Genomic DNA, 16,220 nt, shown 5'->3' with positions numbered 1-16,220 from the left:
TATGGTACAGCATAACTCTTATCACTATATACTGAGCCAGACATTGATGGTGGTACAGTGTAACTCCCATCACTATACACTGAGCCAGATATTGACGGTAGTGCAGCATTACCCATATCACTATACACTAAGCCCCTAAAACAGCCTGTCTGTGCCACTGCTGCCCTATAGCAGCCTGCCTGTGCCACTGCTGCCCCTATAGCAGCCTACCTGTGCCACCCCTGCCCCTAAAAAAGCCTGCTTGTGCCACTGCTGCTCCTGAAACAGCCAAGGGGTAGCAGGAACCAGGGCAAGAAAAGAGAGTGCAATCTCCACAGCGGTAAGCTGCATTCCCGCACCCCCCCTGAAGAATGGAACCTGGGGCAGACTGCCCCCCCCCTTGGGTACACTACTGTATATACAGGCTTCCACTTTAGTTGTTTCCTCTGCTTGTTTTGGATCCTTTGAAAGTGCAAGTTCTAGCGGTGGTTCAAGAGTTCCTGGTACCCACTCTTTATACAAGAAAAACTCAAGTGAAACAGCCAGTTAAAGGTCCAGAAGCAGCAGGTAAAAGTGATTTCAGGTCTAAAAAGAATATCTGTGCCCCTGGCAACGGATCATCTACTAAATATTGTTACACAATTTCTATGTCTTTATCCAGGATGAAGGACTTTATTCGGACCAATACACTCAGCGATGAATGCATAATTTAAAATTTTATATTCCTTTTTTTTATTGAATTACATATACTTACATGATTACACATGCATAGATAGGGAAGCTCAAGCAATCTGAAGATAAACATCTGTATATTTTTATACTTTATGCCAACTGCTGGAACTGTTCCGATCTTTCTTGTACAGAAATAACAGAGAATGGAGCTATTTCTCTCTCTCAGTTACATTTACTTGGCAAACAATCACAAAAGCTCTACAAAGAACTATTTATATCCCGATTAAATGTATCCTCTGCCTCTTCTCTTGTTTGTTTGTCTACCAGCAATAAAACAGAATACTGAGCTGTGCTGAATTAGGAGATGGTTTACTATACTCAGACAATTCCACTTTAATTGGTCTCTCTTTACTTTTTGTTCGGTTATATTCTATTCACTAACATGGCATTTAAGGAACCTCTTAGATGTACAGAGCATTATGTTGACATTAGAATAGTGTAGGCTTTAACTATAGGTTTATAAATGTAAAGGGATACTCTGGCTAACATAAGCACTTTAAAATATATATGTGTGTATATAGAAACACTCTCACAGTGTTACTGGAGAGACCAGAGGTAGGGAAAGCCTGAATATCTGTTCAGGCATTCAAATGCTGTAACTATAACAGTGCTCATACCCTATCAGCTCAAATGCAGTGATGTTAAATTCTGCTGACCAAAAGGTAAAATCTCCAGCTCAGTTGCTGGGTCTCTGTATTCGTAAACTATACTCAAATTAAACATTAGCGATTGGTGGAATTTTATTTCCTCTACTTTTGCTTTTATCCTGCTTACCTTGATTTCCCCTTTTGCACAAGGTTCACTACAAACAGATCTGATGACTGCATTTTTGTTTGACCAAATTTCGTCATCATCCATCTTCAGTTCTCCATTGTCCCAGCTTCCCACGTTGATGTAATCAAAGTAATCTTTTCCCATTTTCTTAAAGTTCATGATTTCATACCTTGAAAAAAATATTAAATTGTTTCATCAGGAAGAAAGAATATAAAAACATAGCATTGACCAGCTAGTTTAAACTACAGGATAAGCTCTTTCTAAGCTGGAATCATGGGGACATGATCATTTTACTAAAATGTTTCACTCAATGTGATGAACAATTTGTCCTTGCTGCATAAAATATGCAATATAAAGGGCAAACATCATTAAAGGAGACTTCAGAGGGTCTTATATTTCAATACCATGTGAAGCTCTAACAGGAGATTCCACAACCTGGGGGAAATGTATAATTACAAGAAAAAAAAAAGATTATAATCTGTCCTCCTAATACCAACCACCTGCATTCTTAAAGAAACCATATGTTCTCCACACCTTTGAGATCTCTACAGCACTGACTCCTCAACATCACCCTCGCTCGTCACCAACATTACGAACACTCATTTTAAACCAAGCAGTCCCTCGCCTTCTGTCTCGTTACTTCACTTACTCTTCTCCCTCTGTAAGTATGTCTTAATTATGTATTAAATGTTATTGTCAATTTTATTTAACATTTTTGCTGGTGCTCTGTAAGTGATGTAATGTACTGTGCCATGTAAAACACTGAAAAATCTCAAATGCTTGCTTTATCAATTACTTTAAAACATGTTGAAGGATCATGACTACTAGTCAAGAATGGAAGAAGGTTCCTCTGTTACTGTAAAACATTTTTTTCTGAAATAAGAACATGCATGCATAATTCTATGGAACAACAGCACAGAAAGCACGGCAACGTCATCGCATCATGCATCCGAGACATTTATGATGGTTAATTTACTACAACCCAACCCAGATAGAACTGAAATGATGGTGCTGTAATCCAGAGCTCGCCCATCAAGCATTACGTCGCAACGAGTAACAGGATTCTGCCCCATGCCCCATCTCAACACGTCAAAAACTGTAATGTGTAATGGACACATTTTCATTGAAACCTCAGATTGAGGCAAGTAGGAAAACTGCTCTGAAATCAGTATACATGGTACGCAGAATAGCACGTATGAAAACAGTAATCCCATCACTAGTCCTGTAGTCTAGACTGCAACAACGCCCTATACAGAGACATGACAGACTGTGTTCTCCTCACTACAAGCAATCCAGAATACTGCAGCCACACAAATTTGATCACATATCTCATGAACTAAGGAAACTACATTGGAAACGTTCAAACTCCTTGCAATGGTACACTGGGTGTAATATGAAGGTGGATAATTATATTTACAGGAGATGTTCACCCTATGACCTCCAATCCTCCTCAACTGCTCAAGCAAGACATGCTACAAGGAAACCGAGGAAGCCGTTTACCTTCTGTGCTCGAACGCCCTCCCGACGCCTATCAGGACAACAGAAGACTTGCCACCTTCAGGCGGGAACCAAAAAACGTTCAACGAGGCTTTCCCAACTTATTCTCTCTTACCTTTCCCTGATAATGCACCCCCTACTCCCTTTTTTGACCTCCTTAAGCGTCTACACCAACAAAACTCATAGATAGATACAGTACGTTGCAGTTTTCAAGTAAGTAAGAAAAGATTCAGGTCTAATTTAGTCCTATTTCTCAGTTGCACTGATAGCAATGTAAGAAAAGAACTCATTGGACCATCTAGTCTGCTTTCTTAATCATTTTGTGCTTTACTACTTTTTAAAGATAGCTTTATGAATAACCCAAGCATTCATGAATTCCTCTGATTATTTCCTTTGCCTTTTTGACAAAAGTATATCGGACAAGGCTTGCATTAGCTTTTACCTGGGCACTGCATGCACTACATGCACATATTATTCTCTATGTACTAACACAGCTATCATTTTACTATATTTAAAAAAATATAATACATATAAATGGAAACTGCCGAGTATAAATGACTAGCTAAATTATAGGAGAACATTAATGCTATGAAGAGTAAATGAATATTATAAATTTATAAGAAACTACTTATTAGTCTACAATGATTAAAACGATAATAATAATCACACCAATTAAAATGACAGCGGAAAAACAATTAAAATGACTTAACACATAATATTGAACTTAAGGGTAAGCAGATAGGTTTCCATCAATAAAGAATGTAATATATTATAAACAAACCATTACAATTAAGACTATAAAAATTATTATTTACATGCCAATTAAAAAAACTCAACTATATTTATTTCAGATGTATATCAACGACAATATAACATAAAAACCCCAGAAATATTCAATATATTCAATACCTTTAGTGGAAGTAAAATAAGTTGCAGATAACACTATGTGAAAAGCTTGGTAGATGTACTATAGTTGGTTCAGGACGAGTAAGGGTTGTAGATAAAAAGCATATCCCACATTCTGTGCCTCTTTATAATATGTTTGCTATGCTTTCAGAATACAGTCTTATCTCCCAACTCTGCTGTAGAGGTCTCAGAGACCCAGTATCCAGCTTCACAGGTAGATAAGACTACATTTACTGATAAAAAGGTAAGAATAATGTGAAGTTTGTAGACAAACCGACAAGGGAAGTGGCTGTGCCAGATTTAGTATTTACATAGTGATGATCAATCACTCTATTGGTCACCGGCAGGGGGCTCCTCTGGCATCAACCAATGAAGGGCAGCTGCTCTTCATTGTTGATGCCAGACGAGCCTCCTGCAGGCGACCAATAGAGTTGTTCTTACAGACCTTTAACTCCTGATACCGAAGCCATTGGTCTCCCCGGTCCAAGTTGCTCTGAGGTGTACTTTGCCCTGCCCTTTTGCCATGGGGGCTCAAATCTCTGTTCCTCCCAGGGCAAGTTGTTCAGAGTGTTGTCTGAGTCTGAGACAACCGCTCTGAGCAACTTGGCCTGGTTGGATTGGGGATTTGAGTGAACCATATTGGAATGGGATGGCCAATAAGCACATGTAGGTGCTATTGTCAGGTGTCCCCATACTTACATATAGTGTATTACACTACACAATATATATATGTGATAGAAACCCATTTTGTGTATACAATGTGAGCATTTATCTTTATATCCTGTTCTCAGGCTCTGTGTGATTACTTCTACTCCTTATGACTGAAGAAAAATTGGGTTTTATTTAATTTTGTTCAATGTTAATCACTGTGTGATTAGGACCCAGTAATTCTACTGTTTACCAATCAGCAATGCGATAAGGACTCAGAATGTTTATCTAGGATATTGCACTAAGATAACAGAGCTAGAACAAATACAAATGGCTTATATACACCTGTCTAAAAACATCATATCGAACAAAAACGAGAACTGTTTAATAAAGGAAAACGGTATTTTTTTTGGTTGGAGGGCCACTTAAAGAAGTAATATCGATTGGCATTAGAATTTCTGTAGGTAGCACCAAAGTGTCATGAGACTGAAGCAGAATCATTTCTGTTCTGTACCTCGGAATCAAGAACAATCGGACTTTTCAAAATGTGACCCTTACTAATTGCTAGCTACAGTAATTGACTACTACGCTCTAAAGTACATTAATAGGCGAAGACCACTGTAAAAAAAACAACAACAACAAAAAAAAAACAGTCTTTAACCTAAAGTCAATAAAAAATAGAGAGTGCGGAAGTAGATTGGATGCTAAGTGTGCTAAACGTGACGCAGCGGGATGCCTGATTTAAATCAAATGTCAGCTACTCTTGGTGTTAAGCTCCTAGAGCTCTATTTGTCAAAATCAGATTCTCTGGGCTATGTGGTATTGACTCGCTGTGGTTGGGTTTCTGCACTTAAAGGGGAACTCTAGCCAAATTCTTTTATTACTAGCGTCATAAAAAATTGATCTAGTATTTGCATAACGTATCTCTGCTATTTAATCCAATCTACTTCACAAGCACCCTGAGCACCCTTAATAATATTGTCTGTGGCAACAAATAGAATGTCTCAGTCCTAGACAACCAGTCGGACTCTCTGACTAATTACATTTATTTACAGCGGCAGCAGATTCCATAGCGCTGTCACAATCGGAGGCAGCAAAAATCATTTCAAATCACACAAATTAGCAACTGGTACAGAAGAATAAGAGCGTGGTTGAGGGGGAAGGGAAACATTAGGAGAGGACGGCTTGGATAGGGATGAGTTTATGAAGTCAGGATGATCTGTAGAGGTTGTCGGTCGTTCAGATGGTTCGATAAGGATGATGGCTGAATATTAGGAAGAAATGTTGTATCCTTCTCGAAAAAGGTGGGTTTAAAGACAGCCTTTGGAAATTTGCGTACGAGGTTGATAAAAAATAAACTTAACATGTCTGTTTCAAAGGTAGTCTTTACAACATTTTTTCTCATCTGCCTAAAACTTTTGCACAATACTGCATCCAAAAAATACTCTAAAAGTAGCTATTACTTAAATATGAAAAGAGAACTATTCATAACCATATTTATTAACGCATTCGATAATTCATTATATTTTGTATACATCAGGGTACAGCTGCACATTTTTATTGCTTATTTAAGAACTGAAGGATGTATTTAATTGAAATATGTTGCATTTTTTAAGTAAATTGGATTAAAAATTTTCCCAAGCAGAATTGCACCAGAAAGGTTATGTGTCTAAGTTGGTGAACTAAGTTGGCTTTAATTTATTATTCATAGGGGGGCGGGGCCGGCGCTGAACCAAGATGGCTGCATAAGTTTGCAGCTCCGTCTACCGTCTCGGGACTATTAGCCTTTTTTTACGCTCCCGCTATCATGGGGAAGTCGAATCGCTCTGCCGGTACCCCTAAAGCCCCTGGCACTCGGGAGAGACCGCCGGCGTCGTCGGTACGCCACTTCTTTCGGGGCTCTCAAGACTCCGAGACTCGCGGCCATGTGTCCAAGATGGCGCCGTCTCCATCGAGCCGCGCGAGCGAGTGCTCTGACGACGCCTCGCTCGACCAGGATCCCACGCTTTCGGATCCTTCGGCGGTGTCACTTACCTGGCAGGACGCTTTGAAGCAGCTTCCCACGAAGGCAGATCTGGTCTCCGTGATCGACGCCGCCCTGGACCAGGCCTTGCAGGGAGTTCGTGCTGATCTTACGGCGATTAAGCAAGACGTTCAGCATATTGGTGATCGGGTTGCAACGCTGGAGGAGGACCATGCTAAGACCATCGAAACGGTGGATGCTTTATCCGCGATGCACCGGGATCACTCTGAACTTTTCCTTGCCCTACACAGACAGCTTGAAGACCTGGATAACAGAGGACGTCGTAACAACTTGCGCGTCCGGGGCCTACCCGAATCAGTGTTGGTCGAGGATGTCCGTATGACGCTACAGACCCTGTTTAATCGGCTCCTTCAGCAGCCCGACGATACCCCGATAAAGTTTGATCGAGCCCATCGGGCTCTTCGTCCGAGAGGCCCTCCCTCGGCTCCACCGAGGGACGTGGTCTGCTGTCTACACGACTATTCCGTCAAGGAGGCTGTGCTCAAGGCATGTCGCCTCTCGGGCGACTTGGATTACGAGGGGGAACAGGTCAAGATTTTCCAGGACTTGTCCCCGATCACCCTTCAGAAACGCCGGGCCCTCAAACCCGTTACTGCCGCGCTTCGGGAGGCGGGTATCCCCTACCAGTGGGGTTTCCCGTTCGTCCTTATTGCTCGTAAGGACAAGGATGTCTTTACCCTTAGACACCACGGCGATTTGGAGGACTTCCTTACTCACCTTGACCTTCCAGCCATTCGCCTTCCGGATTGGGAACTCTCTCTGGAGGTTCCGAAGCAACTCACCAACCCTGCTATGTCCTGGACGGCTCTGATGCAGCGTAGGAAGAGGTCTCGGCGGGCCGCGTCTGCCGCGCCACAGCCTGCGGGAGATGCCTGATGGATTGGCCCCGATTGCGACGTTCCGTCCCTCGTTGGTTCCTGCGTCTTGGCTGGCGGTCTCCCTTGCCTAAGATTTTTTCATCGGTTCGGGTGGTGAGTTGATGGAGTTGCGGGCATTGGTGTTTGTGCTCCTGTTCGCCCCTCCGGGTGAAGAACTTTGGACGCTATTCTCCGGACTTTTCGGACTTCGGCATTTTTGTTTTGTTTTCTCAGTTCTTTTTCTTTCGCGCCCGCCCGTTTCGTTCCGGTTCTTCGCTATGCACACGCCGTCCCTCGTACACCACATTACACTATTGTTGTCCGCTGCGCCGTGACTCTGCAGTTTCCGTATTTTTGCCATTGTCAGGTCCCTTGTTCTATGTGGGGTTTGCTGTCTCATGGCCTTGTGATTTCTCTGCTGCACTTCACTTTGTTTGTTTCTTTTTACTCACCTTTTTTGCCCTTTATTTTCATATATATTGCAATACTTACCTGCTGAGCGCTTATTGCCTTTGGCGACCGTCAGTGGACGCTATAGCTCTTAGGTCTCCCTTCCTCTGAGCGGCTCATTTAATTTAGCTCCTGTCCCGTAGATGGGGACGTTTGGTTTGGCTCCCGCCACCTTTGTTCCTTGTGACCGATACGGTCCTTTCCTTTGTGCTCTTTTTGGCACCCCCCCCCCAGAGCTTTCCTGTCCGTAGGTGGACAGTTGATTTGGGCCTGCTTGCAGTCCCCGTGCTCACCCTTCATATTGCTACAGCAATATTACTAGGGATGTTTTCCCTTGCATCGCACCACACCTTACACACATTTCACACAGTTTGGTTTATGTTTTGTTTTCTTATGTTTTTTGCATGTCCCAAGGGTCCCGGGTACAGGTTGTACTCTTTTTGGTGCTCTCTACTTATTTTGTATGGCTCCTCAGTCTCTTAACTTGGTCTCCTTGAATATTAGGGGCCTTAATAAACCTCAACAGCGTTCTAAACTCTTAACGTTTTTTCACTCCTTTAAGACGCATATCGCCTTCGTGCAGGAAACGCATTTTTCTACTAACAGGGAATTTCCTCTTTTAAATAGGCACTTTACCCACTCCTTTCTGTCCAGCTCCCCTTCCTCTAAAACCAAAGGGGTAGCTATCCTCATACATAAGTGTATCCGCTTTCGTCCCTCTGCGACGTGGAAAGATGACGAGGGGCGAGCTGTGTTTGTTAAGGGCTTTGTGGGCTCTCATAAAGTCACCTTGGCGAATATATATGCCCCTAATAGTAACCAAGCCCGCTTTGTTGTCTCGACCCTATCTAAATTGGCTGATTTCCAGGAGGGTATCACCGTCTTGGGGGGAGATTTTAATATGGTTTTGGACCCTAAAATGGATACTTCCTCTGGGAGTTCCCATATCCCCTTTTCTATGATCCGTAAAGTATCCCACCATTTGCGCTTGAACCAGCTGGTTGATGTATGGAGGGCCCTCCATCCTACGGTTCGGGATTACACCTACTTTTCCCCTAGCCACTGTAAATATTCGCGTATTGACGCTTTTTTCCTGTCTCACTTTCATTTATCGGTCCTGCGTTCGGCTAGCATCGGTGTGGCAACGATTAGTGACCACGCCCCGATTTTTCTGAAGCTCGCCCTCTCTGGTCTCCCTAGGACTTCTTGGCATTGGCGCCTCAACGAGAATTTGTTGAGCGACCCTCACCACATTTCCCAACTGATTTCTCATATTAACCAATATTTCGCGGAGAATGCCACCCCGGACGTTTCGAAGCCGATTCTATGGGAAGCCCATAAGGCAGTTTTGCGAGGTCATCTGATCAAGTTAGGTGCTTCAGTTAAACGGTCCCGGGCGGCAACTATTTTAAACCTTACGCAGCAAATTGCACGTCTGGAGGCCCGCCATAAGCTGACCCTCCTCCCCTCCGCCCAGGTGGAGCTCTCTGCATAGCGTACGAGATTGGCGGCGCTTCTGGATGATAGGACTAGGCGTAATTATCTTCTGGTACGGCATCAGTTTTACGAATTTGGTGACAAGCCTGGCAGGCTCCTGGCTCGGGCGCTGCGGGCGAAGCGGGCTCAAACTTATGTTCCGCGTATTAGAGACTCTGCTGGCCGTCTTCGCTTTCGTTCGGAGGACATTGCCGACTGTTTCAGACGGTACTATGCCTCCTTGTATAATTTGCCGGGTCCGGGATCTCCCTCCTCTGAGTCGGAAGCGGCCACTGCGGCTTATTTATCTGAATTTATTTCCACTACTCTACCGCCCGAGGCCAGAGCTCTCCTTGACCAACCGTTTTCCTTGGCTGAGGTAGCCGAGGTTGTGAAGTCTTCTCCCGCTGGCAAGAGCCCTGGTCCGGATGGTTTTACCATTTTATATTATAAGAAATTTCTCTCTGTTCTGGGCCCTCATATGGTTTCGTGCTTTAATGCAATCGCGCAGGGTGTTCCGTTTGCCCCGCAGGCTTTGTCCGCGCATATTGCGGTCATCCCTAAACCCGACAAAAACTTAGATCTCTGTGGTAGTTTTCGCCCTATCTCCTTGATTAATGTTGATTTGAAGCTGTTTTCCAAAATTTTAGCCAATCGCCTGTTACCTTTTTTACCCCATCTTATACATTCCGACCAGGTGGGTTTCGTTCCTGGGCGCGAGGCCAGGGATAATACAATTAAGGTGATCAACATAATAGCCCATGCCCAGTCCTGTGACCTTCCGTTGGTCGTGGCCTCGATGGATGCCGAGAAGGCGTTCGATCGGGTGTCCTGGTCCTTTCTTTTTGGAGTGTTATCCAGGATTGGTGTCGGTTTTAACTTTTTGACTTGTGTCCAGGCATTATATGATTCTCCGACCGCCCGGGTGACTGTTAATGGCTTGTTGTCAGACCCGTTCACGCTGGCGAACGGCACGCGGCAGGGGTGCCCCCTTTCCCCTCTCTTGTTTCTTCTAGTACTTGAGCCCTTTGCGAACGCCGTCCGAGCCCATCCGGATATCACGGGGGTTCAGATTGGACCCCGGTCTTATGCCTTATCGTTGTTTGCGGATGATATCCTCATGACTCTCACCCATCCTATTCGGTCCCTCTCGGCTGTCCTGTCGGAGCTTGGCAGGTTTCAGGAATTGTCCAATTACAAAATTAATTTGTCCAAATCCGAGATTCTAGGGTTTCGCATTCCGGCGCGTCTTCGTGACCGCATTCGGACTGAGTTCCCTTTTAAGTGGAAGGAGGACTCTATAAAGTACCTTGGTTTGTTTATCCCTGGGGACCTCTCGAGGCTGCGAGTTCTTAATTTTGAGCCCTTACTCTCCACGTTGGAATCGGACTTGCGTAAATGGGCGTATCCTCATATTTCATGGTTTGGGAGGGTGGGAGTTATAAAGATGAATCTATTACCCAGATTCCTATACCTCTTTCAGACGCTTCCCATCGCTCTCCCGAGATCCTTTTTCCGGAGATGCAGGAGGGTCTTCCTGCGATACGTTTGGAGGGGTAAGCCGTCCCGCCTGGCGTTTTCCTATCTGATTCGGCCAAGGCTACAGGGGGGGATGGGTCTTCCAAGTTTGGAACTTTACTGGCAGGCGTCTCACCTACGCCGCGTTGTTGAATGGTCCGTAGATTCTGTTAAGCAATGGGTATTAGTGGAGGGGTCTTTCCTGACGTGTCCGGTGTCCGTGTTACCGTGGATCCGTGTCCCCGCGAGGTGCGTCACGTTCTCCGCCCATCCTTTCCTTCTCCCTACCCTACGGGTTCTTCGTAGATTGCTAGGAGACGGCGTGGTGGCTAGAGTCCCCGGCCCATTGACCCCCTTGGTTGGTAACCCGGACTTTCCCCCGGGTTTGGCGGGGAGGGGCTTACAAGCTTTCCTCCCTCCGGGGATTCGCACTCTGCGTCTGTGTCACGTGGTCGCCGGGACAGCCTTGAAGCCTCTGGAGGCCCTGTCGGGTCCGGGACCCTGTTCTTTCTCCCTCCAGTTCCTTTATCATCAGATTAGTCATTTTGTCTCGTCCCTGGCGGTCCTGTCGCGCATGGACCAGCCACTCTCTCCTCTGGAGAGGCTTTGTTTGGATTCGAAGGAATCCCCCCATCTTTTGTCTAAGCTGTATTTACTTTTGCTCTCCCCTGAGCCGGTCGCTAAGCCGTATTATTTTAGCCTATGGGAGAGGGACTTGGCTTGCTCGTTCGACCCGGAGGATTGGTCTAAGATCCTCTCTGTTGTCCACAAGGGAACGGTGTCTAGCCGGATGCAGGAGACGTCTTTTAAGATACTTACGAGATGGTATAGGGTTCCCTTAGATATTCATAGGTTCGCTCCCCAGGTTTCCCCATGCTGCTGGAGGTGTGGGACTCACCCGGGCTCCTTGTTACATATTTGGTGGTCCTGCCCCGCTATTAGGCCCTTCTGGGACTCCGTTATTGCGGTGATCCGTGATGTGGCCGATCCCGACTTTCAGGCTTCTCCTGAGTCCATTCTCCTCCACCACACACAGCTATCTTATTCCTGTTATAAGCGGTCCTTGACATTTCACCTTATTAATGCTGCCAATGTGGTTCTCCCTCGCCACTGGAAATCAGCCACTCCTCCCTCCTTTCTGGCCTGGGTGAACCAGGTTGAATTCGTTTACCAGATGGAGGTTTTGGTGGGGTCCGCTAGGGGTGCGGGGCACAGGGTTGAGCTTCGGTGGTTTCACTGGAGGACGTTTGTCACGTCCCTGGAACACCGCCCTTTACCTATTTCCGTTTAGGGGGTTGTGACTCACTCTCTCTGGGTCGTTCTCTTATCTTTTGTGTTGGCTCTCAGTATCCTTCATTGGGCGACTGTGTATTGGAGCTACCCTATAGACCTTGGGACAGACATGTTTTATTTTGTTTATGTTTCTTTCTCGTGTAATGCATTATGGCACTGTGATTTTGGGTACCATGTTCTATCCATGTATTACACTGTGCTGCCTCCCTGGGGGATGGCTCTTTTCCGCTGATGTACCTGCTTGGTTCTACTATTGTTTTTACCGTGTGCAGTATCCTCCTATGCTGTTTGGTAATCTGATCACTTGCTGTGACTCTGTACTTCTTACTTTGTGCCATGCGTTTGTTACCACTTATGCAATAAACTGAGAATTGATAAAAAAAAAATTTATTATTCATAAAATTTGCAGATCCATAATAGCCATATTAAGTGAAATTTTCTCTCCTTCTTGCACAGTTATAAATATTAAATATAAATGCATATAAATGTTAATCAACTTTGAAATATATATTAATAACATAAAAAAAGTATACAAACTAATATTTAAAAAAATAAAAATGAAATAATAAATACTATTTAAACAAAGCAAAAGTACCTTCCAGGTGAGTCTCCATTTTCATCGAAAGTGATCATGTCACCTGAGACTCCGGTGAAGTTGGCTTTCATGATGTAGTCTAGAAGTTTTTGGCCATCAATTGGTTTCATGGCATCACAAAGACCATTATAGCCCGGACATAAAATCATCTGCATATTGTGGAGACCGTAAGCCATCGCATATATCGCATTGATCACAAAACCCATCTTTGAATCTTGAACATACTGAGACCTTAGAGTTAATCGACCTGGGGAAAAAATGAAAATAAAAAGTATTTTTTTTTATTGGATTTTAATACAATGAATTTTTCGGGTGTAGGATAAATTATTCTCAGGTATATGATGTATCCATATTGCGACACATTATTTATTTTTTATTATCACTTTTATTTTTTTAGTAATCCATTTTATCAAACAGAAACCAACAAATGCATTAAGAATCGTGTGACGGGATATCTAATATTTATGCCTTAAATAGGTGTCTTTTTAATGGTATGCGCTGAATTCTTGCTGTTTTGTGTACTTATTTGGTCATTTTTAATGCAGCAGCAACCCGGGAATCTGAATTGTTATGCCTTTTATGCTTTTTAGGTTATGTGCTCTATTTTTGTATGTTTTTTTGTGCTGTGCATACTTGCAGGTTCTGACCAAACCTTAGCATTGAGCAGCCCCCCCCCCCGCCACACAGGACCCTTATTAATGGTGTCCAGAGAAGGATTTAAATTGCATGAGAGTCTCATTAAAGTTAAAATGCAGTGCAGTCCGACTGATTCAGCTCATTGGTAAGCAATATAGCCATGTCAAATTAAAAATGAACTTAATTATTTAATTAATTCATTTAATTTTTTTAAAAGAAACACTTTGAATCATACATGGTTCTTAAAAAGAGTCGATTTAGAACTTCAGACTCGGCCCCCACTATTTAAAAAGTAATTATAAAATCATTGGGTAATAACAAAATTTAGGTTGCTAAATATTGTATTTTTTTTTTATACGCAACCATTAAGAAGAACTGCAATGACACTAACTATGACCTTTTGGGGGTCCCTAGGCATATAGCTCTTGCCCCTACCTTGGGAAAATTAAACCCACACACTCGCATACACCCACTCACCTTCACCATCATACACTAAAAAGAAGAAATGATAATATTCTCCTTTTCCTTCAAAGCCATCTTGCCGGTCGGTATAGTAAATGACTACACATGGTATACACAGCACTTTTCACAAGAAGAAACTCGCCGGCGTCTGGTCTTCATAGAGAATAGTGAATGCAGTGAGATAAGAAGCCACTGCCACATTAACCATTGAGTCGATAAGGCATTTATTGCAATGGTAGCACTTAGTTTCCATCTTATACTTAAGAGCTAAGCTTTTAATTAAGAGCCTGCAAGCTCTCAAAGCTTGGTGATTTTATTAAGCATTAGCTTCACTTCGCTTGCTTTGTATATGCAGTTTTTATTTCGAGGCCTTGGGCCTTTTACTCTGTTTTCTGAGTCACATCAAATTCATCTTCCCCATTGAAAACGTAATTAACTTTTTCATAGTCGGTGCTTTAAACGGTGACCTAAAGATTCCAGGCTAATACAGCGAGACTTTCCAAATGAATTGAAAACTCCTCTTAATTTTCAGCTCCTTCTTCAGATGGAAACTTGGAGCTGTGGTCAAAAATTTTCATACGTGAACTGAGCATAAAAATCTGTTCGAAAGAACTAACATGCCAGCGATCCTATTATTCATTCATGATTTTGGATTACACTCATCGATCTATGGTATAGACCCTTCATAGCACAGTGGCCCCAGATACCCCCCTGGACCCACCACAAACACATGATGTGCGCTCGGACATGATGTCATATCCCAACAGAAGAGAGCATGACCTAAGTAAGGCCACCACAGTTTGGTTGCATGGAAGCCCAATGAGTGGAGGCACATTTTTGGGAGCAAGACGGGCCCTAGTAATACGGCATGTCCCCTGGATCTGCCCACCATCACATTCTACATTCTTGCACCTTTTTTTAGTGGAAGAGGCTATTAGATTAGTGCCACTGCCCTTAAATTCTGTTCCAATGCACCTGTGGGCCATTTGGAAACTACGAAGAAAGACAGTAATGGCAGTAACGTGTCACCTCCAGCCAGTGGCGGCTCTCACAAGAGTTACAGGGGGTCTAAAGAGACCCCATGTGCATACACAGAAAGCACTCTGACATTTTAATGTGTAAATCCAGGGTTTGGCTTCATCACCTCATGAGGAGTAAGAAAGATACCCCGGAAACTGCCTGAAGCCCCAACCTGCCCACCTACCATCACACCCGATTTGGACAGCTGAAATGTTTGGGGTATTCTATCAACCATTAAAAAAAAAATTAAAAAAACTAAAGCCAACTATTGATGAAACGCAATGTTCTATTACAGCGGAATTAGAAGAAGGTATTCCTCGAAACGTGCAAGCACACGGCAAAGCAACTTCACGGTTGGAACGTCTTTCACTTTAAGTTTATTTATTTTTGTCTGTTATTGTCCCTTTTATGGTTTTTATTGGTAATAAGAATATGAATTTGTGACAACCTAACAGTGCGTGATTTTTTGCCACATTATAATTGTGTGCTCGCCAAAAATATGAAAATGAGACAATTTTCCATAAGTTAAATGGTTATTTTCAGGATGGATTTGGACATCAATAGTGTTGGAACTGATGTTTCTAATGCTGTATTCAGCAAAGTATGTGGCCCAGCACCTGTAAGGATTTGGTAACCAGTCCATTAAAAATGGATCATAAGCCAATAAAGTCCAAGTAAATCAAGTAATTATAGGGAAAAGAAGAAATGTCGGTGCGCTAAGCTAGTCACAGGCTCAAATAATACAAATGTATAATATGAGGCCTACCAAACAGGTGTAAGCATGCTGCAAAAACAGTGTATTGGCTGTACAATGTATACAAAAAGCAAAAACTGTCTGCGCTTCTTACCCTAATAAAGTTGGCAACAAATATATAAACATAATATAAATGAGAGGTTTTGGTTATATGAATTGGCCAAAGCATAATTAAGCTCACCCGCCACGTCAAGGCACACTCTCAATAGGGTGAGAACCTACGTGGCGGGTGAGCTTAATTATGCTTTGGCCAATTCATATAACCAAAACCTCTCATTTATATTATGTTTATATATTTGTTGCCAACTTTATTAGGGTAAGAAGCGCACAGTTTTTGTTTTTTGTATACAAGTAATTATAGGGCCTTGGTGACCATACTGGTAATCAGATCTTCGGTTACCCACGATAACCTTACCCTTATTGGTTTGCTGCCAGTGGCAGGATTCTCCCTGTCACAATATGGAACCAAAACGCCATTCTCCTCCCCTGAACATCATTCAGGAACATTTCCATTTAAACAGCTTAAAATGTGGATTTCATCGAAATGACTCTGTGTCCGACCCCTCTAATATAATTCAA

General features: G+C 43.3%; 1 protein-coding gene across 4 annotated transcripts in view; it reads right to left on the bottom strand.

Annotated features, from left to right (window-relative positions):
- GRM5 (glutamate metabotropic receptor 5) overlaps positions 1-16,220 on the bottom strand; it is a 132,046-nt gene that overhangs the window by 18,364 nt on the left and 97,462 nt on the right. For all 4 annotated transcript variants that reach the window (XM_053456556.1, XM_053456560.1, XM_053456559.1 and 1 more), the window contains exons 5-6: positions 12,770-13,016; positions 1,486-1,654 (exon numbers count right to left, since the gene is read on the bottom strand). In XM_053456556.1, coding sequence (XP_053312531.1) covers positions 1,486-1,654; positions 12,770-13,016 — 416 coding nt within the window. The remainder of the gene's footprint in view (positions 1-1,485; positions 1,655-12,769; positions 13,017-16,220) is intronic.

This window comes from Spea bombifrons, chromosome 2 (assembly GCF_027358695.1).
Source record: "Spea bombifrons isolate aSpeBom1 chromosome 2, aSpeBom1.2.pri, whole genome shotgun sequence".
In the NCBI taxonomy this organism is placed as follows: Eukaryota; Metazoa; Chordata; class Amphibia; order Anura; family Pelobatidae; genus Spea; species Spea bombifrons.
This window is presented reverse-complemented; position numbering and strand designations above follow the sequence as displayed.